The 27,564-nt window shown below is 50.7% G+C and overlaps 1 protein-coding gene across 1 annotated transcript; it reads left to right on the plus strand.

Annotated features, from left to right (window-relative positions):
• The first annotated feature begins 217 nt into the window (after window positions 1-217).
• On the plus strand, window positions 218-27,135 carry ALDH5A1 (aldehyde dehydrogenase 5 family member A1). Its single transcript, XM_047102558.1, has 10 exons — window positions 218-529; window positions 3,904-3,987; window positions 5,353-5,523; window positions 7,139-7,255; window positions 12,318-12,461; window positions 14,351-14,494; window positions 16,531-16,689; window positions 21,059-21,228; window positions 22,791-22,849; window positions 23,819-27,135. The coding sequence occupies exons 1-10, from the start codon at window positions 218-220 to the stop codon at window positions 24,022-24,024; spliced, it is 1,566 nt and encodes a 521-aa protein (XP_046958514.1). The 3' UTR covers window positions 24,025-27,135.
• The last annotated feature ends 429 nt before the right edge of the window (window positions 27,136-27,564 follow it).

Genomic DNA, 27,564 nt, shown 5'->3' on the forward strand with positions numbered 1-27,564 from the left:
CCCGGGGAGGCCTCCCGGGTCCGGCGGGGCGCGGAGCCGCTCTTCGCGGAGGACCCGGTGCAGCGCCGAGGGCGCAGGAGAGGGCGCTGCTCCGCGTCCCCGCGTCCCCGCGTCCCGGGCGCGTCCCCGCCGCCGCCGCGTCGCTCCTCCCGCCGCCCCGACCCTCGCACTGGGGCGCGCGCTCGCTTGCCTGCTTCCTGCCGCCGCCTCCGGGGCCATGGCGACCTGCCTGCGGCTGCGGAGCTGCCGGGCCCCGCGCCTCCCGCCCGCGGGCCGCGGCCTGCGCCCCGGCTGCCCCGCGCAGCCCCGCCGCTCTGCCGGGGGCCCGGCCGGCCTGTCCGCGGCGCTGCTGCGCACCGAGAGCTTCGTGGGCGGCCGCTGGCTCCCGGCCGCCGCCGCCTTCCCCGTGCACGACCCGGCCAGCGGCGCCCAGCTGGGCTTGGTGGCCGACTGCGGGGTGCCCGAGACCCGCGCCGCGGTGCGCGCCGCCTACGAGGCTTTCTGCAGCTGGAGGGGCGTCCCGGCCAAGGTGAGCGCGCTCGGGGGCCCGGGCTTGCCCCATAGGGAAACCGGCCGCGTCGCTCCCCCCTCCCCGATGCGCCGGGCACGAAGTCGTAGAAGGGAGAGCAGAGGCGAGCCACGGGGAAGTTTGGAGCGTCGGCGTGGTCCCGACCGCGGTGCGGGGGGGCTGGGGCCAGGCGCCGCCCTCCAGCCTCTGGAAGCGTCCAGCCTGGCAGGCAGAAGCCGGAGGAGGAACATGAAATGAGCAGCGAGCCGAGGGTGGGGTGAGCAGGTCGAGGGGCCTGACCGTGGGCGGGGGGCCGGGAGGTGAGCTCAGGTGGCTCAGCCTGGGTCGTCGGGCGTGGTGCAGGACCGTGCTCCAGGTTTCGGCCTGCGTGGAAGGGCGCCGCGCTAGCGGGCATCTCCTGGGCCTGCAGGTGGTCGTCTTCACACGACCTTCCCTCTCTACCTGTCCGTGTCCTTACCTTCTTCCTGTGAAGACGCTAGTCGTGTTGGGTGAAGACCCACCTGTATGACCTCGTTGAACCTTGATAACCTCTTTCAAGACCCTGTTCTGAGATACCGGGGGCACAGCAGGGGGAGACAATTCAGCCTGAGCATCAGGGTAGCTTCCCAGAGGACACGAGCTGCAACGATAAAGGCAGGGGAAGGGAATTCAGCTGGACCAAGATTCCCGAGTCAGGAGCGTGCCTGACCCATGTGTAGAGCAGCAAGGGGGTGGAGAGGCTCTGCAGGCGGGAGAGACAGGGGATGGCCTGCTGGATCCAGAGGGGAGCGTGGACTAGGTTTTACCTCGAGGGAGGTGGGGCACCGTCCCAGGGTTTCAAGCTGAGCGGTGATCGGGTTTGCATTTGGGAAGGGTACTGGGGGCACAGCACGGAGAGGGAGGGGCGGTGGAGGTCCCTTAGGGGGCTGGTGGCAGTGACTGAGGCCTGAAGCAGGGCGGTCCGCGGAAGGGTCTGTTGTGACCGTGCAGGTAACTGGAGTCCCTGGCGGTGACAGGGTGTGAGAGAAAGAGGGGTCAGCCGGGACCCCAGGGTCTCTGGCCAGAACAGCGGGGCAGGAAGGAGTGACCACCAGCCGAGACGGGGAAGGGGGTGGGCAGGAGCTGGCGGTGTTGCAGGCGTCCGCAGCTCTTCTGCCCCCATCTCTGCTCCGGTGGTTGTTTGAGCCCAGGGCTGGTGCCGGGACCGCTCACTGACACAGTCCCGGGTGTTCACATCACCTACCTGACATCAGTGCCCTTGAACGTGAACACGTGGCATCAGCTTGTCCTCCAGGAGCTCGGGCCTTCTCTCCTTCCTTCTTGGAAGGATCTCGGGCCTTCTCTCCTTCCTTCTTGGAAGGATCTCGGAGCAGTTTCCTGAGGAAGTAAGGGGCTCCGCCTTGCCTAGGAAGACAGGCCCACCTCTGCAGCTATGAGACGTGGGCTCCGATACGGCTTGTGTGGACACCGTGACCCTCCCTTCTTGTCCCCAGGCCTGTGCCGTCCACCCCCGCCCTCAGCCGCTTTCTGCCCGCTTTCCTAGGCCTTCACGTCCCGCCCGCCCACCCGTTGCGGAGGTCGAGTTCACCTGTTGATTCTGCCGTTGGGCCCATCCCAGCGAGCTCACAGCCTCACTATTCTCCCTTCTCTCAGTAGCACAGGTCTTGCATTTCCTGTTGACATTTTTTCTTGCCTCACAGCTTTCTTTTCACGTGTTTTAGGACCTCCCGTTTCCCACCTTGGGACCTCCTGGAGGAGCTCGGGGGAGAAGGGAGCTGGGTACTTACAGGCGCCTCATAAGCCGGCGCGTTGGTTTCCCGTGGCCGCTGTAACAAATTACCACAAACTTCGTGACTTCACACAACACAAATGCCCTTACTATTCTGGAGGTCAGAAGCCCAAAATGTGTGGACAGGGCTGTGTTCCTTCTGGAAGCTCTAGGGGTTTCCCCACCTTTCCCGGCTTCTTGAGGCAGCCCCACGCTCCAGCCTCTTTTTCTGCTACTACTTGGCCTTTGACCCTCCTGCCTCTCTCTTATAGCGACCTTGTGATTACATTGGGCCCACCTGGGAAATGCAGGCTACCCTCCTCACCTCGAGGTCCTTAACGTAATCACACCTGCAAAATCTCTTTTGCCACGTAAGGTAACAGGTTGACAGGTTGCAGTGATTAGGGTGAGGCCGTCTCTGAGGGCCGTTTCGGTGCCTGCCACATCTGAGTACTGTTCTTGGTGCTTAACAGGTGCTTCCTCTAGTCCTTTTGATGGCTCTATGAGGTAGATACTCAATCCTTGTTTTGGATGAGGGACCTGGCTGCGAGAGGCTCAGAGTTCACCATCCACCACTCACCCCTGCTCAGGTGGGCGTTCTGGGACTTGAGCCCCACGTGACTCCGTGCACCGTGAGCCTCCCTGCTGGAGCCCTGCATGCTCACACAGCTCCTCACAAAGGCTGTGGAAGTTTCTGGGAGCTGCCCCACAAGCCTGATGGTTCAAACAACAGAAACAGATTGGCTCAGTTCTGCGGGCTAGAAATCCAAAGTCAAGGCTGCTTCCTTCTTTTTTTTTTTTTTTTTAACTTTTTAATGTTTGTTTATTTTGAGAGACAGAGTGAGAGTGAGGGAGGGACAGAGGGAGAGGAAGACCGAGAATCCGAAGCAGGCTCCAGGCTCTGAGCTGTCAGCACAGAGCCCGGCACGGGGCTCGAACTCACGAACCATGAAATCATGACCTGAGCTGAAGTTGGATGCTTAACTGACTGAGTCACCCAGGCGCCCCTGCAACATGTCTGTTTTGGGCGGACCCCATTAGCCCGTAACCCAGGCTGTGCATACTGAGGATGGTTCGTCGCCTCCCCTGGCCCCCAGGGTTCGGCCTGGACATTGTGTTTTCTGCCACCAGCAGAAGCCACTTTGTATTCCTGCAGTTCTTACGCCGTTTCCCGTCTTCTCTCGTTCTCTCTCAGGCAGAGCGTGTGCTTTACATCGAGCAGACCGTGTACTCAGATATTTGATTGCTTTCTCCGAGCTAGGCCCCCTAGAACACAGTCTTTCCTCTCTCACCCAGAGGAAGTGCTGGCCTGTAGTCACCAGATTCCTACCTGGCAGAGCACAGGGCCAGCAGGAAACTTTACCTGTGTGCAGTGAAATTGTTCATATTTGCACTGTTCCACAGAAGCTGCTTTTCTCTTTCATGATTTATGACTCCGCATACGCCTTTATGTGCAACTTGAAATGGAATCTCATTACTTATCAAAGAGGGGCCTGCACACCTGAGACTAACATAACGTTATATGTGGATTATGCCTCCAAAAAGAAAGGTCAAGTTGTGTCTCCCCGAGAGTGAGGGGACACGGAAGGTTATTTTGTATGACTGTTGTTTTTATTTCCTCGGCCAGGAGAGGAGTTCATTACTTCGGAAATGGTACGACTTAATGATGCAAAATAAGGATGACCTTGCCAAGATCATTACAGCTGAAAGTGTAAGTTCAAGGTCCTAACTTGTTACCCTAAGAAAATGCCCTGGAATTATCAGGCAAAAGCTTGGGAAAGCCTCTAACTTCAGGGCTGTTCTGCAGCTAAAGAAAATGGGAATTCTTCACCTAATGGTCAAATACCAACTAATCCTTTTTTTAAATGTTTATTAAAAAAATTTTTTTTGATGTTTATTTTTGAGATGGCGGGGGGTGAGAGGGGCTGTGGTGGAGGTGGGGAGTACAGACAGAGAGGGAGACACAGAATCCGAAGCAGGCTCCAGGCTCTGAGCTGTCAGCACAGAGCCCGATGTGGGGCTCGAACTCATGAGCCGTGAGATCATGAGCCAAAGTCAGATGCCTAACCAGCCACCCAGGCACCCCCATAGATACCAACTAATTCTTGTGCCCGGCACCAACTGTTGCTAATGAAGCCAGGCCCTCATCGTTGCTAGAACCATTTGTATGTTGCACGCTTGAGTGACATAGAGAAACATGGATGGAGCTAGGGAGTATTACACCAAGTGAGATAAATCAGTCCAAGAACGACTGGTACATTTTATGATTTCCTTCTATGTGGAATTTAAGAAACGGAACAAAGGAAGAGTAAAAAGGACAAAAAGAGGTTCTTAAATACAGAGAACAAACTGTACTGAAGGTGGGAGGAGAGGTTATAGTGATAACCATAACACGTGAGAAATAGATTTTGAGTGAAACTATGTGAATAATGCTTTTTCACCGTTCCCAGTTGTTTCCATGTGATTGGTACGGTTGATTTTTTTTCATGTTGTTTTTGTACGTTGAAAACGAGCCTGTAGCTTCTGGTAGCTGTAACAGTCATGTGACACCAGGGTCCCACCCTCGGGAAGATGTTAGGAGGAGAACAAAGGAGGAGACGCACTTGCCACTATCTTGGATGCGAACAGGATTGTGGCTTGGGTGGGGCTCGTTGCTTTCTGTCACCGTTTGTAACTCTGCTTTCCAAGACTTCTGCTGGGGTCACCGAATTTCTCAACAACCACATGGGTTTTGTGAGGGGCAGGAGACTCGTCTGCCGTGCATGCGGCCTGGAAGAATTTCCAGGCGCGGAGTCAGGCTTTTGTGGTTAGAAGGCAGTGAATGTGTCCTTTTCTTTTTTTAATTTTTTTAAGTCTGTTTACTTACTTCGAAAGAGAGAGCACAAGTAGGGGAGGGGCAGAGAGGAGAGACCGAATCCAAGCAGGCTCCGTGCTGTCAACACAGCACAAAGCCCAATGCGGGGCTCGAACCCGCGATCCCCTGAGATCATGACCTGAGCTGAGATCGGGAGTTGGACTTTTAACGGACCTTGCCACCCAGGCGCCTCTGAACGTGTCCTTTTCCGATCCGGTCCAGGGGAAGCCGCTGAAGGAGGCGCAGGGGGAAGTTGCATATTCCGCCCTTTTCCTAGAGTGGTTTTCAGAGGAGGCCCGCCGCGTCTACGGAGATGTCATCTACACCCCCGCCAAGGAGAAGCGGGCGCTGGTCCTGAAGCAGCCCCTCGGGGTGGCCGCGGTCATCACGCCAGTAAGTGGACCAACGGGATGGGCAGGGGCCTGGGGTAGGAGACGCAGCGAGGGACACCTCGCTCTTCCTCGGGGAGACGTGTGCTCCTGCCGGGGGCTGTCACCTGCCCTTGCTCCCTGATTCCCAGTGTGGGGTGGCAGCCGGGGAGGCCTGTTTCTAACGCCTGCAGAGGTGGAGGGACCCACGGCAGGACCCAGTGGCTTTTCTGACACGGCTTAAAGGCTGCTTCATGGCAGCGGCTCTAGCACATCTGCAAAGGTCTTTTTTCCTAGAGGCAGGATGTGACACATTGAACGTGCTGTGGTTTGGGGACATTTTTATGCTGAGTTTATGGTTATCATCAACAGCCAAGTGTTTGCGTGCAGTGGGCCAGGTTCTGGAGGTGAAAAGGCTAAGAAATACAACATTGTGTCTGCCTGCACAGAGCCACAATACGCTGGTAGGGCACCCAGCCCAGTCTGGGCCACCAGAGGGCCTGCCGCCTGCCAGGCCTCTCGTGTCAGTTCACCTACAGTGCCCGCTGGTCCCGAGACCGCTTTCTTCCCTGGCTCAGCAGAGTCACAGGCTGACGCCCCCCTTACTGCCTAGACTGACTCCGTGTGACCCGGAACTAGACGTTCACAAGCTGTGTGACCTTGGGCAAGTTACTTAACTGCTCTGTCTCAATTTTCCCCAACGGATGTCCTCATTGTCCTCCAGGATAATAATACTGACCTCAGTGGGTGTTGATGAGGATTTAATTATAATTTAAAAGTGCTTAGAATAGTGCCTGGCACAGAATCGGCACTATGCAAGTATTTGTCAAAATAAAATAGGGAGAGGTCTACAAATATAGATCTATAAATAGAAGGAAGTAATAAATCACCTGCCATTTGGAAAATTACCTTTGCTAATGTTTTCTCCTAGAGGGTCAGGCAAGTACAGCTTTCAGGCCTAACCCAGCCCTGCTGCCTGTATTTGTGAATAAAGTTTTATTGGGACACAGCCACACCCATCCCTGCACGCACTGTCTGTGGCTGCCTTCACATTAGAACCACGGAGTACTTGGGGCGCCTGGGTGGCTCAGTCGGTTAAGCGTCCGACTTCAGCTCAGGTCACGATCTCGCGGTCCGTGGGTTCGAGCCCCGCGTCGGGCTCTGGGCTGATGGCTCAGAGCCTGGAGCCTGCTTCTGATTCTGTGTCTCCCTCTCTCTCTGCCCCTCCCCCGTTCATGCTCTGTCTCTCTCTGTCTCAAAAATAAATAAAAAAACGTTAAAAAAAAAAAAAAAAAAGAGAACCACGGAGTACTTGAGACAGAAACTGTACATCCCCCAGAGCCTAAATTTTTACGATCTGGGCCTTTACAGAAAAAGTTTGCCAACTCCTGGTGTGGATACTCTTGTACTGTTTCAAATTCTGAAAATGTTCCCTGTGTTGGCGAGCCTTTGTCCCCAGAGTTGCCCGGGAGGACGGGTGTCAGGTGTTCTGAGAGCTCACCTGTGCAGGAGGAGCGGGAGCACTGCTTTGGGAGTCGGTGTGTGCAATGGCATCTGTTGACTGACTTCCCGACCTGCCTGCCTTTGAACGACCGGGCGGTCCAGCGTCTCTCATCTCCTCTCTGCTCTTCTCACCCCAGTGGAATTTCCCCAGCGCCATGATCACCAGGAAAGTGGGGGCCGCCCTGGCCGCCGGCTGCACCGTGGTGGTGAAACCCGCCGAGCACACGCCCTTCTCCGCCCTGGCCCTGGCCGAGGTGAGCCTCTCCCCCGCGGTGGTACGGAGCTGACCAAGCCCAAGCAGCAGATTGAAAACCTGCCCCTTTAGCTGCGTCTCATGCTGGATGGTGTTGGGTTTTAACTGACTAGCAGTGATTTTAAGTCTGACGTTTGAGAAAAAGCAACGATGGGGGACTTTCTGACATCTGTACACATGTTTTAGGCTGCCCTAAAGATGCTCTCTGTCCGGGGCGCCTGGGTGGCTCAGTTGGTTAAGCATCCAACTCTTGGTTTTGGCTCAGGTCATGACCTTATGGTTCATGGGTTTGAGCTCCGCATCGGGCTCCAGGCTGACAGTGCAGAGCCTGCTTGGGATTCTCTCTCCCTTTCCCTCCCCCTCTCCTTCTCCCCCTCTGCCCCTCTTCCCCTCTCCCCCTCTGTCTCTGCTCCTCCTCCACTTGTGCTGTCTCTTAAATAAACTTTAAAAAGGTGTGGGGCTCCTGGGTGGCTCAGTTGGTTAAGCATCCAACTGCTGATTTTGGCTCAGGTCATGATCTCTCGGTTTGCGAGTTCGGGCCCCACATCAGGCTGTGCCCTGGCAGCTTGGAGCCTGCTTGGGATTCTGCCTCCTGTCTCCCTCTTTCTCAAAAATAAACAGACGTTAAAGAAAAGATTAAAAAATGGTATCTGTCCATCACTTGTATTAAGTCAGCAGGCATACGACTAAAATGTGGGCATTTCTCACATCCAGGGAACCTCTTATTACCTCTCCCTTCTCCAGTTCAATCAGCATCCCATCAGATCTCGGCATTCTTCTGTTTAAAACCCTCCAGTGGCTTCTCCTGTCACTTGGAGTGAAGCCCCAACTTCTGCAGTGGCCTCCGAGGCCCTATAAGATGCCAGCCCCTAGCCCTAGTCCCCTTCCCCTCCCAGACCTTACCTGTCACTCTGGAGCCCCGTCCCCCTCTGCTCTAGCTACCGTGGCCCCTGCTGTGCCTGAGACCACGCCACCCCGATCACCCCGACTCAGCTCTCTCTCTGCACCTGCTTTTCCTCCTTCCAGCAGGTTCTTCCCCAGGCACGCCCAGGACTTGCTTCTTGAGATGTTGCTCAAATGCCACCTTCTCAGGGAGGCTCCGCTGGCCACCCTGTTGGAGAATCACAGCGTTGCGCTCCTGATCCCCTTCTCTGCTTTATTCTTGTTCCCTGAGACGCTGTCCTCCTGCCACAGCCGGCATTTCACTCACCCCGGAACGGAAGTGAAGATGTAGAGATGGGCACCTGCCAGAGCCTGGGACGGTGCCTGGATCCAGGAGGCACCGGGGACGTGCTTGTGGGAGGCAGGGCTCCCGTGCAGGGAGAGCCACTCGTGAGCATGGCTGTCAGGATGTGGCCTCGTCACGCCCATCCCTCCTGGGCCGGGACCACCTCCCCCGGGGTCCCTGTGCTGCTGTCTCTTGCCCTGCGGTCAGAGGGAGGAGCTTCCCAAAGGCAGTGGCTGTTACCACATTACTGCGTTTGCCATTCGAGGCCCCTGGGACCCGCTGTGGCTCCAGACCCAGTGGCCAGAAGCTCCCATTCTTTAAGGGCGTCCCCCCGCCAAGGGCACCTTATCTCAGAGACCAACAGGAAACATTAACTGAACGGGAGTCTTTTTTTCTAGATGAGCTGTTATAGTTTTCCTTGAAATAATCCTTAAATCTGTACGATGTGTGAACGTGAACCTTCTCATTAGGTTCCTCGGGCGAAGGTATAGGTAATGGCATGGTTCCTACAAATTATGGTGTTCGGGGCCAGTTCCTAAACAGCCAGTAGATCCGTCCTGCTTACGAAACTTATTCAGAAACACACATCTGTGTCGATTGGAAAGCCTCAGGACCACGTTTCTAAAAACCTCTATAAACTTCGTCCAGACACCTCGTCGGACTTGGGTTGGGTCTCCTGGTGTCCTGTTAGGATGCGCAGTCGTCTCTGGTCTTGTGAGGTTGGCGGCGGGCGGGGGGTGGGGTGCTGGTCAGTGCCGCCCGGTGTGTTAACTGGTTACGAGTTACAGAAATGGTGATCTTTGAATTCTTTCATTTGTTCTTTTTTTTTTTTTAAGTAATCACACCCATCATGGGGCTCAAACTCACAACCTGGAGATCAAGAGTCACACACCCCCTGGACTGAGCCAGCTGGGTGCCCCTGAATTTTTCCATTTCATTTATTCACTAGAGCATTTCTGTAACGCATCCTCTCGTTATCTCCTGCTTGGTCACCCAGCGGTAAATTCACGTAGAAAAAGACCGCATACATGCCTGATTTCCTTCTTTCTGTTTACCAGTGTCTCAAATTAATAACCTATTCATTCCTACCATCTGCTGAAGGTCACCAAGTCATCTGTTTTTTTAAGTATCGTGGATTTTAATGTATTTGATGAGTTTCGATCCCTTGCAAGTATTGTCCTTAATGAAGCTCAGGTTGTCACATTTTTGGTCGATGGCGGCCTCCTGGAGTCGGCTCCTGGGCGTTTGCACTGAACTCTTGTCGTCTCTGAGAGCTTCCGTCCTGGGCGGTTTTCAGAGTTTGTCCTTCACCCGTGGTCGGTTTACTTCTCCAGAAACTCCTGTCATCCACGTGGTCAGTCTTTTTTGTCACTCTCTTGTACCCTTTTTCATCGTCTCCGTAAACTTTTTTTTTTTTTTTTAAGTTTACTCATTTATTTTGAGAGAGAGAGAGAGCACAAGTAGGGGAGGGCAGAGAGGGAGAGAGAGACATCGTTTCCCTAATCTTTAAGAGTATCTTCTTCTTGGGGCACCTGGGTGGTTCAGTTGGTTAAGCACTCGGCTTCAGCTCAGGTCAGAATCTCACGGTTCATGGGTTCAAGCCCCATGTTGGGCTCTGTGCTGACAGTTCAGAGCCTGGAGCCTGCTTTGGATTCTGTCTCCCCCTCTCTCTGCCCTTCTCCTCATTCTCTCTCTCTCTCTCTCTCTCTCTCCCTCTCTTGCAAAAATAAACACTAAAAGAAATTTTTTTTTAAAGAATATCTTCTTCACCTTCTGTTTTCCATAAAGGGATTATCCGTTAGGTTGTTCTTGAGTTCCTTCTGGTTTGCTTTTCATTTCTGAAATTAGTTTTTCCTTGTACGTCTAATTCTTTCCTGCGTTCCCTTACCTCATTTCCAAAATTTCTCTAATTTTAATTTATGTTGCTGTTTTGTATCTTGTTACAATTTAAAAACTTTTTATTTCATAGTAAATTACAGGTTTTTTAAAAATTTTTTTTCAATGTTTATTGATTTTTGAGAGACAGAGACAGTGTGAGCAGGGGAGGGGCAGAGAGAGAGGGAGACCCAGAATCCCAAGCAGGCTCCAGGCTCTGAACTGTCAGCACACAGCCAGATGTGGGGCTCAAACCCACGAACCATGAGATCATGACCTGAGCTGAAGTCAGACACTTCAGCGACTGAGCCACCCAGGTGCACCAGTAGTAAATCACAGTTTTAATCTGCTTGTGGGCACGTCTTTCTGGAATGCTCTTGTCAAAAAGGATGCTTTCTGCGCCTCATGCTTTTTTTTTTTTTTTCCTTTTAATAGCGTTGTATGGGATTTGGGTATTTTGGTGAGCATTCACTCTATTTTGATATGAAGTTAGTTTTCCTAAACTTTTATTCTTTTTTTAAAGTTTATTTATTGGGGGGGGGGTGGGAGGGGCAGAGAGAGAGAGAGAGAGAGAGAGGGAAAGAGAGGATCCCAAGCTGACTCTGCACTGTCAGCACAGAGCCCAACTCGGGGCTTGAACCCACGGACCATGAGATCATGACCTGAGCCGAAGTTGGACACTTAACCAACTGAGCCTTCCAGGCGCCCCTGGTTTTCCTAAACTTTTAAAAGGAGGCCTGACTCTCTAACTCCATAGAGCACCTTTTGTTTTCTCTCGGAGATTCCCTGGCTGCACTCCTTCCCGCTGTAAACTGGGCCTTCTCCCCCTTATCACACGCTCCCGGGGCCGTGCCCAGCACCCCCCCCCCCCCCGGGGCCCTTTGGTCTTCCCCCGCGCCCGTTGGTCCCCCCCCCCCCCCCCAGGTCCTCTGTGCGGAGTCTCTGGCCGGCACCTGCTGCTGCGCTGGGCGGTCACAGCGGCCGCTCTGGGGGCGCCTGCCCTGCGTTCCGCGAGCACCTGGGGGCCGCTTGGGCTCCTCCGTGGCCCGCCCGTCGCACGGCTTCCGTCCGCACCCACCGGTCGGGCCGGAGCAAGCCGCCAGGCTGTCGGTTCTCCCACAAGGCTGCGGGGCGGGTGCCCGGTGCCCGCGCAGCGGGGGGGGGGGGGGGGGGGGGTGGCCACGCGGTTGTCCCGACTGCCGTCTTCGCGGCGGACGCCCGGGCAGTCGGACGTCGGACGGGTGAGCGCAGCGGCGCGGGAAACACGCCGACCGTCCTGCGCACGCCGCTGCCCATCTCGTCCCCAATACTTCGGTTTGGCCGTTGCCCTCGCTGGGTTTACGAGGGGACCCAGAGAGGGTGCAACACTCTGCTGTTCCCACCGTCTTCCCAGAATCCCCAGTCGGGTTCCTGCGGTGTTGACTGTTCAGGAGGTTCGGACGTGACGGTGATTCCAGCAACGGCTGACCCAAGGAGGGTCAGCGTGGAAGGAGCGCGGGGTCCGGGCCCGGGCGCTGGCGGGTCGGCGTGCTGGCTCCCTTCGGCCCTGGTGTGCGGCCCGGGCGTCGCCTCTCTTTCCTCGCCGCTGCCCTGCGAGGTCACCTGTGGGCGGCTCTGCCCCCTGCGCGCCTTCTACAGGTGAACCCCAAGCTTCTTGAACTCTCCTCCCATTTTTCAGGGAAGAAATCCAAGGGGCTTTTTTCGTTTTTGTTTTTTCTCTTTATTTTTGAAAACAGAAAGTGGCATGAAAACTCATGCCGTAAAATAGCTCAGTGTGTGACAACACATTTAATATCACCTTGGCATGAATAAGGATCTCATTTCAGGCCCAAATATATTCTTATTCTGTCCCCAAGGTCAATTTAGTATTTCCCCCAGTTCGTTCTGGATTTAAACAGCTGTTTCTCTCTTCCCGGTTCCGGTTTGATCACGTGCTGCCCCCCGCCTGCCGTTTCTGTAGCTCGCGGACCAGGCTGCCATTCCTCCCGGCGTGTACAACGTCATTCCCTGCTCCAGAGCGAAGGCCAAGGAAGTAGGAGAAGCACTTTGTACTGACCCTCTGGTGTCCAAAATCTCCTTTACTGGCTCAACAGCTACCGGAAAGGTACGTGACTTAAGTGTCAGAGAAAACAGCTGTCGTTCTCATATTTTCCTTGGAGACTGAAAATACTAGTTCATCGTTATCAACCTCTTAAGGAACATTCTCAGCAGAGTGTTGAAAGGTTTGTTGCATAAAGTAATGTCTGATCATCCTCTGGAGACATTTTGGATAGTGTCCTTTACTGTGAACCTGACCTGGGCTTCTGACCATACCGAGGGGTCGGCACAGCTGGAGCTCTCAGGATTTGTTGCTCGGGAAGTGGCTGAAATCTATCCGTTGTGTTTCCTCCGTTGTGAGATGCACATTTCTTTCATGATCTGGAATAAAGTTTCCAGAAACATACAACTGATGTTGGAATGGAGGTCTTGGAATTGAACAAAAATTGTATGTAGTAGAAAGGTCCTTACAGAAATAGAAAGGCCTTTTTGTTCGTTTCCTTAAAAAGCTTTACAGTTGTGCGTCGTTCTACAAATTTATACTGAGAGAATAATTGCAGTGTTATTTTTAACAAGAAATTAGGAAGCTAAATTTCCAACAGATGGGGGCTAAATAAATTTATGAAATAGCCATACGATGGAATAAAGGAATGTTCTAGGGGTGCCTGGGTGGCTTAGTTGAGCTTCTGACTTCAGCTCAGATCATGTTATCACAGTTTGTGAGTTTGAGCCTCACATCGGGCTCGCTGCTGTCAGCCCAGAGCCTGCTTCAGATCCTCTGTCCCCCTCTCTCTCTGCCCCTCCCCTGCTTGCGCTCTCCCAAAAATAAATATTAAAAAAAAGAATGTTCTAGAAACATGTACTAACATAAGAGAATCTTCACATTATAGTGTTACACTAAAGGAATATGGTATAAAGTGCTATGAAAGTGTTAAGATGTTCCAGATACGTGGTTAATTGGGAAGATAAAGGTTACAAAACTGTATAAATCTACCATTCTGTTTTCTTTATTAAAAAAAAAAAGAGGAAGTACATATATATGAACTTGTGTGTGTGACCATATTCTGAACCAGTATACCTCAAAATTTTATCAGTGCTAAGCTATGGGCTATGGGATTCTGGGAGATTTTATTATCTTCCCACTAATATGATTAAGCCAATTGTCCCGTAAAGTTTTTTAATTTTTTTTTAATTTCTTTTAACATTTATTTATTTTTGAGAGAGAGCGAGAGACAGAGTGTGAGTGGGGGAGGGGCAGAGAGAGGGAGACACAGAATCTGAAACAGGCTCCAGGCTCTGAGCTGTCATTACAGAGCCCGATGTGGGGCTCGAACTCATGAGCAGTGAGATCATGACCTGACCCGAGGTGGGACACTTAACCTACTGAGCCACCCAGGTGCCCCACCACATAATTTTTTAATAGGTAATACACTTAGATGGTTCAAGAAGCCAGACGATGTAAACACGCTCACATTCAGAAGGCTCTCTCCTGCTCCTGACTCCCTCCCTTCTATAAGTAAATACTCTTTGTTTCTTGTTACCTTCCTACTGTTTATCAAATAGAGATATGTGTTCTCTCTTATTTTTGAGAGAGAGAAAGAATGTGTGAGCACCAGTGGGAGAAGGGCAGAGAGAGAGAGGGAGAGAATCCCAAGAGAGAGAGAATCCCAAGCAGGTTCTGCGCTGTCAGTGCAGAGCCTGATGCAGGGCTCCATCCCATGAACTGCAAGACCTGCGCCGAAACCAAGAGTCACTTAACCGATTGAGCCGCCCAGGTGCCCCTAGAAATAGACGTTCTCATTTCCTCCTTTTCTTATACAGACAGTCATCCCACGTACACTACTGTGCGCCTGGCTTTTCCATTGCTGGGGAGTTGTGGGAAACAGAGGCTTACCGGTGCGGGTGGCTGGGTAGCTGCTCCTGCCTGGTGCTCACGGAGTGTGTGCTCTGTTGCAGATACTGCTGCACCATGCAGCTGGCTCTGTGAAGAGGGTCTCCATGGAGCTGGGCGGCCACGCCCCGTTCATCGTCTTCGACAGTGCCAATGTGGACCAGGCTGTCGCGGGAGCCATGGCATCCAAATTTAGGAACTCTGGACAGGTGAGTCCTGCAGCGATTTTCAGGGTGTGTGTGTGTGTGTGTGTGTGTGTGTGTGTGTGCGTGTGCACGTTTCACAAAGATCTTACCACCTGACTCACCTCCTGGAAGGAAACTTGTAGGTTCCTTCCGTAATTCTTTCTTTACTCTTTGAGCACATATTTCTTAAGGCCCTCTTTTTGCCAGTGACTGTTCTGGGCTCAGAGGGTCCAAACGGAAATAAGGTGTAATGAGGAATTTCATGAGCAGATTTTTTTTTTTTAATCAAACTGTTCTCTTCCTACTCGTCAGTTATTCCCTGACCTCAGTTATTATCTTCAGTTTTCCCTCACCGGGCTTTTCTCTGCTGCATAGGTAAAGTCCTCTCCTCAGACACAAAACAGCCTGAATAGCTGGGGTCTGAGGCCCACAGTCTTAAGGAAAAGAAAGTAGGAAAATGTTGAGATGGTTCTGGAAAAACTCAAAACCCTGCTGCCTGGGTCTCACTGTCCCTGAGGTGGAGGTGGCCTGACAGGCACACGGTACAGGTGCCCAGGGGGTGTCCAGGTTGCCATCGGAGTGGCGGCCGGAGTTCACACCTCCAAGGAAATCTCGGAATAACACATCTGGTACGGACCTTCAAAGTGACCTGATACAAACCCTGCATTTTATAGATAAGGCAACGAAACTCTGGAGAGACTGTTTGACTTGAAGTCCTACGTCCCTGGGTCGTAGTGCCAGCCAGTACTGCTAAGGAGCTGGGACTGTGGACCAAGGGGCCTGTCTCCTGGTTTCTCTCCAGGCTGTTGCCAGAAACCTGGCTTCTTACAAAATATCCTTAAGCACTTTGTCTCAGAGTACCATCAATAAGTGGGTTTTTTTTAAGTTTATTTATTTATTTCGCAAGAGCTCATGTGAGTAGGGGAGGGGCAGAGAGAAAGAGGGAGAATCCCAAGCAGACTCCATGTTGGCAACATGGAGCCCGACTTGGGGCTCGATACCATGATCCATGAGATCATGACCTGAGCTGAAATCAAGAGTTAGATGCTCAATGGACTGAGCCACCCAGGTGCCCCAATAAGTGGTTTTAAATGCATTCCAGAGACAGAATAAAAACTCCCTGAAAGATTATATTGTGGGGGAAAAAAGGTGAAATCTTGTATAATACTCTGTATCAAATAGTTTTCATCCTTGTGTTGACCTTTGGTAATTAATTTTTCCCCTTTCATATAACCTTAAATAGCTTGGTTGTTTCCGAAATACCTGTGTTTTCTTTTAGAAACATAAAATGCCAATATGTGTAACCTTCAGAGTTATAAAGCTACAACTTTGAGGTATGTTGATTTAAGCCAGTAAAAATGCACAGGATGCAAAATTATCTATCTATATATAAGTAGATAGTTTCTACTAGAAAAACACATGATTAAGAAAAACATACAGGAAGAAAATCTATCAGTGATAACTGCAATTCCTATAATGTGGTTGTATTTTATAATTTTAAAATATTAGGTCTAATTAGGAAAAAATAAACAAAGGTCTTTTCAATAATTTAGGTTGATGTGGAAGAACGGCCATTTTCAAAATGTCAAATTCAGCCAAACCCTTAAATAGTTTAATAAGCTAGTAGACAGAAGTCCGTCTTTGCCTTCCTTCCTGCTCCTGCTCTGTCACTGCAGCATCACTGTCTCTCGTGGAGTTAGTTTTTTTATGCTCCTTTTTTCTTCCTGTTTGTTTCATAATGGCTTACTTAACCCTTTGGAAAAAACTTGAGTCAGGTGGCTTTCTCTTTTTTGTGCAGATGTTTGTACTTGCTTACTTGTTTAACCTCGAGGTGAGGCAGCTATGGACGAGGTTGGAGAAGAATGAGCACTTTGTGCATTCGTCTTCAGGGCCCCAACCACATGGGGAGGAATATGGCAGGTTGGACACAGGACAAGAGCCACTTGGGGAAGTGTTTTCACATTGAGTATCTGATAGCAACAGTGACACATTTATTGGTTGGGTCAGTAGCTTCTGACAAATGGTCTTGTGAATTTGGTTTGGGTTTTTTTTCCGTCCAGACTTGCGTTTGCTCAAACCGTTTCTTGGTGCAAAGGGGTATCCACGATTCTTTTGTGAAGAAATTTGCCGAGGCAATTAAAACGAACCTGCGTGTGGGTAATGGATTTGAGGAGAGAACTACTCAAGGCCCATTAATTGATGAAAAGGCAGTAGAAAAGGTAAGTTCATTTGCTTTTCTGTTAAATTTCATGGTTTCAGTGTCAAGAGCTTTAAGTAGCAAAAAACACTTTAGTAAGGTGCCCAGCAAGGCTGTTTTGGAAACAATGGAGAAATCAGAAAAAAGTGAATTTCTGCCCATTTGCATGAATTAAATAAATGATATCATCTGGCTTATAAGCTTTTCTGGCTCTGTCATTACACTGAGCGCTCATGAGATGTCACTTTATTTTTAATGTTTATTTTTGAGAGAGAGAGAGAGAGAGAGAGCACACACGCACGCACATGTTGGGGACAGGCAGAGAGAGAGGGGGACACAGAATCCGAAGCAGGCTCCAGGATCCAAGTTGTCAGCACAGAACCCAACGCGGGGCTCAGACTCGAACCACGAGATTATGACCTGATCTGATGGCGGACGCTTAACCGACTGCGCCACCCAGGCGCCCCGAGCTCTGTTACTTTAGATCTCCTACTGCCCTCCCTAAATTTTCTCTGATAGTGGTGATCATTCTATCCCTGGCTGCCTCAGGAATTAGGATCTTGAAAGACAAAGTTCTTTAAATTTTTAAACAGCTAAAAGGAAAGGAAGACTGGTTTTATTTTTGAAATCATGGGTGTTTCAGCTGAAATGCTGGCTTCCATTGACAACAAAATGCCCTTCAGAAGAATCCTTGACAAAAGCATCTGGTAGGGAGATGCAGAGGAACAGAAGCCACACCCAGTATTTACAAATGCCAGGAGAGAGAGACTGCTTTTAGGAAGGATCTGTTTGTTCAAAGAAAGTCACGGTCTAGATAGATCACTAGCTGGGCGAGAGTTCTGCCCTTGGTGTTTTAAAACATAATCTCCTGTTTTAAAACATAATCCTTTTAAATAAAGAAGATGTACTACATATATACAGTGGCACATTACTCAGCCATAAAAAAAAAAAAAAGAATGAAATCTTGCCATTTGCAACAACATGGATGGATCTAGAGGGTATAACGTGAAGTGAAATAAGTCAGTCGGAGAAAGACAAATACCATAAGAATTTAAGAAAAAAAAAACAAAGAAGAAATGACTCAAGAAAAATCAGACTTTTAACCACAGAGAACACACTGGTGGTCACCAGAGGGGGAAAGAGGTGGGTGAAATAGGTGATGGGGATTTAGGAGTACACCGATCATGATAAACACTGGGTGATGTCTGGAACTGTTGAATCACTGTATTATATACCAGAAACTACTAGAACGTGGTATGTTAATGACCCTGGAATTAAATAAATAAGGGGGCAAAAACCTTATCCTTTTTAGAGTTACTTACAAGGAACTTTCTTGTGATATGAACATCCAGTATGCTCTTTAGATAAGTCTCTATTAATAGAAAGGATTTCAATGGAATAATTTAAGTCGGACAGAGAATGGAGGCTGGAGATTGATGTGCAGGGAAGAAAGGAGGTGGCCCAAAGACCCACGTCTGTTGCCTCACCCAGCGGGAGCCAAGGGAAGCACTGAGGTTTGACAGAGCTCTGATAACTGTCTAGTGATTGCCTTGGCATTGCCCTAGTAGAGAACATGCATTAAAGTGTATGTTGGTACTACCTGCATTTTTGATGTGACTTTGGACCCTGTGCCTTGATTGCCAGTGGAGACAATTTGGGTCTGAACTAGCTGTGGCTCGAGGGACAGAGTGCTGGTTCTTAACCCGCCCTGTGCCTTTCACAACTGCAGATGCCAGAGTCCTTCCCGAGGAGACGGGGTGTGAGTAGGGCCTCAGCACTGAGAGTTTTTCAAGTGCCCCCGCTGTTTTTAATTTGCCAGCCTGGGAGACCACTGTTCTAGAGATTTTGGTGTTCCTGCCAAAGTGAAGGTGCAACCATTGGCCTCTAGAGGGCGCTGTGTCCCAGGACTTCGAACAAGGAAGGTGAAGGATGTTTTTCAGAGTTTAGTAGAAAACCTCTCGTCTGCAAAAATCCATTGTGCCTGCTTTAGTATACCCACAGTCACAGGGTAAATTTGGGTGGGGGGGACACTGCACATGACATCTAACATGACCAGAAAAGGGCAGACCATATTCTCTCTGGGGGCAAAGAGATGGCCCTTGTTAAATATAATTAGTTTTCGAGCTATAAATCGTGGAAGGTAAGCCATGACGGCTAATGGGGTTTGTTGCAGACAGTGGATTCTGAGAGCATGGTAGGGGGCGAGGGATTAAAAAGGGCGCTTCTGGAGGGTGGAGTGTGCCCCAGCCAGTATTTACCTTTCCAGAAATCCCGTGGCATATTCTGCCAAGAATAAGAGTCCTCCCCTGGGAGGTCTCCGGGGACCAAAGGTTGTGGAGAACTTCTGGAAGGAGGAATGGATGGTGCTAATACAAAAGTCAAAGCAGACAAAGCATTCCCAGGGGAAGCCTGTAGGGGAAGTGGGTGCCATTTTTTAGGATGGAACTTTCTAGAAGTGGGTAGGGTAGGAATGGGAGCAGGGGAAACATGGTGCCAACTAATTATATTTTGTACAGTTTTCTGGGCCGTCCCTACACCATTGCACCTCGCAGCCACCACCAGGAGAGTGTAGGCATTTGCTCTGGGCAGGAGGTGAGCTACGGCTCCAACCTCAGTTGGTATGCCTTTGCCCTCTGGGGACAGGGGTGTCCCTAGCGTGAAGCCTGCCAAGTCAGAATAAACCTGAGCTTGCCGTTGTCCCCTTGTTCAGGGGAGAGACCGGAAACTGTAAAGGCCACCCACGTCACCCAGCCAGTCCTTCACGAGGAAGGTGAACAGCCAGGGTTTGGAGCAAACCCTCAGCAATGAGAGGAACACCTGACCCTCAAGGAAGCCGATGAGTCTGGGAACAGAAAGGAATTTTCTGAGGATCTCATAGCGTCATCCGTGTGCTTCTGAGAAGATAGCGCATCTACAAAACAAAAGCAGGTCCTGTGAAAATTGAGGCAGTGAGAACAAGAGAGTTTTCAGAAATTAAACACATGATGGTCAAATTTTTTTAAAACATCAGTAGATGAAGACGGAAGGCAGAACCAAGGAGAATTTAAAGCAAAAGATAAAGAGATGAGGGGCACCTGGCTGGTTCAGTCTGTACAGCATGTGACTTGATCTTGGGGTCATGAGTTTGAGCCCCATGTTGGGTGTAGAGATTACTTAATACAAGTTGTTTTTTTTTTAAAAGACAAATGAAAAATATGACAAATTTGAAAAGAAATCAGAATCTGAGGTGAGAGGCATATCCATTTTAGCTACAGGAACTCTAGAACAGACATGGAAGAAGGAGCATTATCAAAAACATGAGAAATGAAAACTCAGAGCCAGGGGAAAATGATTCTTCAGATGGAAAGACTTTACCAACTGCCAAGTGGAAGGAAAGCGGAAAGCCCAGATCCATTCTGCTACAACAGTGGAGTGTCAGGAACGTAGAAGATCCTAAAAGCTTCCAGAGATGGGGGAAAAGCTACCTGCCAAGGAGCAAGAACTATTTTTGAAGCGCTTTTCAACAACACTAGAAATAGAGACATGTACTTAGCGTTCTGAAGGAAAATTGGATGACAGTTCCACCACCACCCAACACAAGGTAAAAACATCAGACATGACAGGCAGCTCTTCCTGCCCATGGGTCCTGTCCCCGTGCTTTCAAAAACTACCTTTTTTGCACCCCCCTAAAAAAAAACGAAACAAAAACAAAACCATGAGACACGCAGTGTCAGGAAACTCAGGAAGCACACCATTTTCAGTGCACCTTTTTCAAAATGACCACTTGAGAAGAATATATTAGAACAAAGTGAAAGTGAAGAGGACAGCATGGCACCCAAGAACCTGGAGCCAACTCAAGAGTGTGAGAACAGAGGCGCCTGGGGGGCTCAGTCAGTTAAGCATCCGCACCTTGGTTTTGGCTCAGGTATAACCTCACGAGCCTTACGTTGGGCTCTGTGCTGACAGTGCAGACCCTGCTTGGGAGTCAGTCACTCTCTCTCACTCTCTCTCTCTGCCATCCCTCGCTCTCTTTCTCCCAAAAGAAAGTTAAAAACAAAAAACAAAAAAGAGTGCAAAGAACAAATGTCAGGGCAACTTCAGGGTGCCGGGCCCAGAAGGACATCAGGTCATACCAGACCCTTCAACAAATGGTCGAATGGAACAGCGAAAAACAAAGAGCAGGGGAAGGCGGCATTGCACCTGCCACATGCCCTCCTCCTGCCTCTGCGTCTCCATGTATTTGGTTCTTTCTACCTAGAAGGCATGAGGGCACCTCGTTCTCAACCTGTTTTTTTAAGAAAAAGAAATGAAGAAAAGCAGTTTTCTGCAGATTTAACATTCTAAGAGATTGTATCCTCTCCAGCATATCTTCAAGCCCGCTGTCCCGGGCTCCTCCTCTTCTCTTCACGCAGGTAGAGAAGCACGTGAATGACGCAGTGTCCAAAGGCGCCACTGTTGTGACAGGCGGGAAGCGACACCAACTCGGAAAAAACTTCTTTGAGCCCACACTGCTCAGCAACGTCACCAGGGACATGCTCTGCTCTCACGAAGAGACGTTTGGGCCTCTGGCACCAGTTATCAAGTAAGACCACCCAGCGGGTGGATTGGGGAAGGAGGACACCAAGAAAGGAACGCGGTTCGAGTGCCGTTTCAAGGCCCTGGGGCTGGGACGGGGGGCTGCAGAGGCAGGGCTGTGTAGTGTCAGCAGAAGAACAACTCCCATTCATGGTTCTAAAATAATTTGTTTTTATCATTGCCTATGCAGAGCACAGAATTCAGCAGCTTCTTTACTTTGCCTCCTGACTTTTGTGTTTTCTGCTGAAATCATTTTTCTTCTCCTCGGAGCACATCCTCAAAGAGCTCTTTCGAGGGAGTTAGGGAAATGCACTTGCTGCGCTCTTAGGTGATGTTTTGTTTCACGTTCAAAAGTCAGTAATAATCAACCTGGATAAACTTCTAGGTTCAACGCTGTATCATTTCTCTGTCTCCTTATTTCTGGAGTCGTTACTGAGAAAGTCGGTGTCTGGTTCTTGTTTCTTTGAAAAGGATCTAGTTTTTTTTTGGAGACTATGAAGATTTCTCATGGTCTCTGACGTTAAGTTCTACTGGTGAGGCACGTCGTGAGCGTCTTCACGCTGCGGTCCTAATGTCTTCCTTGAATATCTAAGGTGTGTGTCTGGTCCCGGGAAATTGCTGGTCACTGTTTCTCCAGCAGGTTTTTCTCTCCCCTCCATTCGTTCCGTAACAGCCTCTAGGAGGTCTGTGATAGAGACACGTCCGCGTCACCCCGCTCCTCTTCGCTCTATTCATCGTACCTCCTCATCTGTTCCCGACACCTTCTGGGACATCCCCTCCCTGCCACCTGCCCGCTGAGCCATCCATTCCTGAGATATATACACTGTGCCACCCAGCCCGCCCACCGTGTTCCTTCAGTTACTGTCATCCATGCTATCTCCACTTCTTTGTTCTTCCCCATAATGGAGTCTCCCCACTTCCTCATTCTCCCTTGTTTTGCTGTGGATGCTTATCCGTTTCTTACATCTTTTTCTGTCCCACTGTTGCTGCCTCCCGGCTTGTAGATCGTTCTGTTTGTTACCCTTCTCCGTCTCCTCCAGAGAGATGGCTGGCTCCTGCTGCTGGCAGACCTCTGAATTTAAGAACTGGGGTGCTCAGAGCCCTTTGCCCCGGAAGAATGCTTCTCAAATCTTGGTCTGGAAAGAAAGGGATAAAGCTGGAAGGGGCCGCAAGGGGCTTTGGTTTCTCTGCTGTTCGTCTCAGGGAGGGAGGAGCGCACGCACGCAGAGCCCTGGCCCCCCGGCTTCCTGGGGACAGCTTGCTTCTAAAGTGGTTGCTGATTGTTACAAAGTCTCGGTAGGCTTTGATCCTTTTTGAAGGCATTTGGTTTGACATTCCAAGTCGCCGCTGTTCCCTATGGCCAGCCTGCTTGCCTCTCGTTCTCGCCAGAGAGGAACCGTGTGTGTTGAGCAGCGGGGCTCTTTGCTTCTGTGCTCGGCCCTGGGGTCTCTGCAGATCTCCCGACTTACCCCGTGCCATTATTCGGGAAACAAGTCAGGAGACCAGAGAGCCGGTTTTCTTTGCCCTCTCCCCTACAAATTTTGCTGACAACCCCTTTAACTCTGGCAGGTTCGACACAGAGGAGGAGGCTGTGGCGATCGCTAACGCAGCTGACGTCGGGCTGGCAGGTAGGCGCTCCTGGCTCCGTGGGAATCAGAACCACTCCTGGAACCGATGCTGGCGTTTGCCTTTTAAACATCCCCCTGGGTTTTGAGTCAGAAATGCCATTGTAGCGTGTGTTCTGCTGCTTTTTGGGGCACGAGCGGGTCTGTGCAAGGTCACGGCCTCCTGTCTGGTCCTTCCCACATTTTGGAGCTCCCGGTGAGAGCTGGGGGGCAGCTTGTGGGTGGAGAAGCGCACACCCCAAAATTCCCACGTTCTCGGAGGCTTGATGCCTGGAAGTTCATGTCTTTTTCTTCCATTCCGCCTGACTCCTGGCGGCCTGAGCCAGACCGAGGGGAGCCGCAGGGACCCTGGAAGTAGCAATGACCGTGCGTGCAGACGGAGCCTGAGTGGCCACCGTCCTTTTAGTTCGGAGATGGTCAGGGTGGCCACGGGACGTATCCCACTGCCGGGACACCAGCGTATGCACATAAATGCACTGGCAAATCTGCATTTAGCATCCGCAGTGAGGGGAGCGCGCTGAGGAAGATACAAAGACACAGATACACGGTTGCTCGGTAGCAGCTTCCCCTCCGGGGGTGAGCGAAGTACGTGGAACCGGAGGAAGGCCACACACACTGGGGAGGCCCTTCCCCCAGCTGTCTGTGCAGACCTGTCACGAGGCTGCAGTAGGACGTGTGCCCGAGTGCCTCGGTGACACTGCGCCCGGCGCGCCTCTCGTCCCTTCCCAACAGGATGCGGGGAGAGGAGGCCGCAGCCTGCACTAGGCCATCCGTGTTAGGCAGAGATGGGAGGAGAGAGATTCTGGGCCCCAGGGGCCACGGGGGTTCAGTTCGGAAAGGGTGGTGGTGATGGGCGTGATGAAAGGAAACGCTGAAAAGGACTAGACAGAGGTCGCCTGTGGCATCCTCTGCTTTAGACGCGACGTCTGTAACGACTGTATAAGCCGCGTGTGCCCTTTCTTCCCCTGACAGGTTATTTTTACTCTCAAGACCCAGCCCAGATCTGGAGAGTGGCGGAGCGGCTGGAAGTGGGCATGGTGGGCGTGAACGAGGGACTGATCTCCTCTGTGGAGTGTCCTTTCGGCGGGGTGAAGCAGTCTGGCCTCGGGAGAGAGGGGTCCAAGTACGGCATCGACGAGTACCTAGAGCTCAAATACGTGTGCTTCGGGGGCTTGTAGGACTCGTCAGTGCTTTAAAAAATAAAAAAAAGGAAGCTGACGTGCACATACGGGGACATGCCATCCATTATTCTAGGTGAACTTCTAGGTTAGTGGAATTAGGGATTTTTCAAACTCCTCCAATACTCATGATCTTAAGCACAGGTGAGCCCCACCCCTCCCCTTACCTAACGAGGGACCAGCAGATGCCATACGTCTGGGGCGCAGACTCCCCAAGAACCAGCACTGCGCGTATAGAGCGAAGCCCTGGGACTCCACCAAGAGCTGGGTGTCCCGTCCCAGAGGCTCATCACTGCCTGGGCCGTGACCCCGCCATCTCCCCTGTGGCTCTGAGCTCACACCAGAGAGGGCTGCCCGGAGGACCCCTGAGCATGAGGACAGGCCGGGCAGAGGTGGGCCCACCGTCCGTGTCAATCTCCTGGCTCAGCTCTACACGCCCGTGCCGTGTATTCCTAAATGTTGCCACAGAGACTGAATTGATCATTTGTAAGACTTTGAAGTAGCACAGAATCTCCTGTGTTTCTGTGAGGAAAGAAGGAACACGCCTCTCTTTTTCTGGACCTTTTTTCTTAAGCTTATTTTTCAGTAATCTCTACACCCAGCATGGGGCTCAAACTCACGACCCCAAGATCAAGAGTCACGTGCTCCACTGACTGAGCCGGCCGGGCGCCCCGGGACCGTTTCAGTTAAAGCTTCATCATCCTAAATTTACTACTTAAAGATCATGCTCTCATCTCCATCCTGCTTTCCATTTCATTTTGTCTCCTTGAGGAAGTCAGCCTAGGCAGAAAGCAGAGAGCAGCAGAGGCAGCTGGGAGAAGGGAAGGCACAAAGGCGTGGCCCGGCAGCCCTTGGGGGGTCGGGGGGAGCTTAGTTCCCGTAGATGCGCCATTCGGCAGTCCGTCCCTCATGCAGAGGAGAGATGCTGTATGTGGCTTGCTTAGTTCGATGGGAGATTGCAAGGCCAACAGAAACCGAAATGTTTGCAAAAAAAGAAAGAAAAAAATTCGGTGCCAGTAAAGGGGCCATTATTCTTAGTAGCGGCAGAACCCCTCCCTGCCCCCCAATCCAGCTGTGGCTTTGCAAGGTGAGGAAGGCTGGGGCCCGCCTGCACTCCTACCCAAGACTGAGCAGCTGTCGCCCGCAGCCTGCCCTTCCCGTCCTCACCCCCAAGAGCAAGCAGCCTCCCCACAGTGATCCCGAGAGGAAAATGAATTTCCATAATTGCCAGTCCGCCTAATGGAAGAGGTGCGAGGCCTTGAAATTCAGGCACGTCTTCTCCAGTAAGTTTTTACAGCTCATCATTTGTAACAAAAATGATGCTGTGTCTCCTTTCACTTGGAAAGAGGAGCTCTGATTAAGAAAATTCTAGGTCTTTCTGGACATGTCTCCCATGCATATGGATACACTGAGGAAAAGGAATAAAGGCTGTTTCTGGCTGTCCAGGCAGAGAAGAAGCTCTTTCCCTTCCTACTCTCTGTGTGCAGAATCCACTGACACTCTGTGGGTATTCTGGGTAGTGGAAGGAAAAAGTAGTTCCTACCCCTCCCCCCATTTCCACCCTGTGACTTAGCATTTGTCCCTCCGCCACGGGGGAGCCTTGGGTAAGTCACTAGCGGTCCAGAATGCTCATGGGGACGGAGGAACTTAGAGCCGGTGCTGGAGCTCCCTTGACTGAGCCTGCCTCACTCCAGCCACATCCCGATACCCACAGGAGGAAGGACCAGAAATCTGCCTCCTGGTGACATGCCTCCCCCAGGCCCTGTCAAGAGTCACATACGCAGCATATTGACAGCTTATTTCTACCTTTTGTTTTTATAATTTGGGGCTTGTTTTATATAACATTCTAATTAGGATTTGGGCACGTCCATCTGTTTTCTGTTAATAAAATTCCTATAATGTTATTTGTTAGAAGTCAGGAACACGGATGCTTGGAGGTGTTGAGAGAATACGCTCAAAGTTACATGCGTCACTTTGCAAAACCAGTGGATCCCTTGGCTGGGTGGCAGATCGGAGTTTTCTTGTATATTTGGCTCACCAGGTACATAAATTCAGGTTCAGAGACTCACTGCGATATCTTTGATTAATTTTGTAATTAAAATAATTTGGAAGGAAATAGGTTGCTGTTTAGTAAAACTGTTCCGGGTTGTGGGAAGAAAGAAAAGTGTCTTTCAGGGTTTGTTTCTCAATAACATGAGCCTGTGTGGCCAGGAGTTGGCCAACTACAGCTCACAAGCCAAATGTGGCCTGCCACCTGTTTCTGTACAACCCGGAGCTGAGGCTGGTGTTTGTATTTCCAAATGACTGGGCGGGGAGGGGAATCAAAAGGATAGTATTTCACGACACAAAATCATGTGGAGATTCAGGTTTTCGATTCCATCCATAAAACTCTATTGAAACACAGCCACGCGCATTCATTTCACATTGGATCCACGGCCACTTTGTGAGCAGAGCTGAATACTGGCGCCACAGCCAGCGTGGCCTGCAAAGCCTACGTCATTTACTCCGACTCTTTACAGAACACGTTGGCCGTCCTGATCTAGAGATGCTGAGCCCGAGGGAGATACTGATCTTCCTGCGTTTACCAGGCATTCTCTTATTTTATTGAACGCGTGTGTAAGAAGCACTTTTCTGGGCATCGCTCCAACGAGTTCGCACCAAGAATTTGCCAGCAATTATCGCGTGACTCAGGTGAAATTATCCAGATAACACAAGTCTGGCGGCCTAGAGAAAACTCCTCAATTTCTTTCCCCAGCTAGGCAAGGATTCTCATTGCAACGGCCTATCTTCATCTGTTGTATTTACCCCTTTGAGTGGCTTTCAAACACGATTTTAGGCCACGTGTTGTGTCTTTTTTTCCCTTATTCTCATGGAAAGACTCCGTGAAAAGAGATCAGAAGCACAATGCAAAGAAATCTATTTTGTTGGTAACTTACTAACTTTCGATTGTGGCATGTGACTGCCTTCTCAGAAGGCTGGAGCCCGGGATTTTAATTATTCATGTGCAGCTATGTGAGACAGCATTTTACTTGAATAAGAGTTATGTGGTGATTTGTGTGTGTGTGTGCCATACGTGTGTATGTTTAATTAATAAATGTTGCATTAACAGAATTTCCTGTTTCTGCGTTAGGGTCTCTGGTGGTGGTGGTTTTTTTTTTCCTTGCCGGTTCGTTTTCAGTTTACATTGGATATTATTAGACCAGTTCAGATATGTATGAAGACGCTTAGCAGACTACACCATCCCAAGCCTAATGCTTTGGCATAAAGATTATTGTGAGCTGAAGATGCCCTGGAGAAGCAGATGCCAGAAAAGCTCTCTGTCTTCCCCCTATTTTCTTAAAAGCCGGACCTAAGTTTTCAAAGGTGCCCCATCCTCTAGGAAGGACTGAGGTTGGTCTCTGGAGACGACTCAAGACCCGGTCAGCCTGGAGAGGGCACCAAAGGAATCTATATAACAGATTTCCCCAACTGGCCTTTATCTCCCAACTGGCCTTGAAAGCCTACGACTGCTTCCCTCTGTCCTGCCAATTCTCTGCACAC

The sequence above is a fragment of the Lynx rufus genome, unplaced genomic scaffold, assembly GCF_022079265.1.
Source record: "Lynx rufus isolate CCGP_SWC_20201006 ecotype Redwood Valley unplaced genomic scaffold, mLynRuf1.p SCAF_6, whole genome shotgun sequence".
Taxonomy (NCBI): Eukaryota; Metazoa; Chordata; class Mammalia; order Carnivora; family Felidae; genus Lynx; species Lynx rufus.

What these genes read in the sequence shown, in the direction of transcription:
- ALDH5A1 (XM_047102558.1), top strand. Translation starts at nt 218, where the DNA reads ATGGCGACCTGCCTGCGGCTGCGGAGCTGCCGGGCCCCGCGCCTCCCG. An exon ending in AGATCATTACAGCTGAAAGT is followed by an intron (nt 3,988 to 5,352) that starts GTAAGTTCAAGG and finishes GATCCGGTCCAG; the next exon opens with GGGAAGCCGCTGAAGGAGGC. An exon ending in AGCTGACGTCGGGCTGGCAG is followed by an intron (nt 22,850 to 23,818) that starts GTAGGCGCTCCT and finishes TTCCCCTGACAG; the next exon opens with GTTATTTTTACTCTCAAGAC.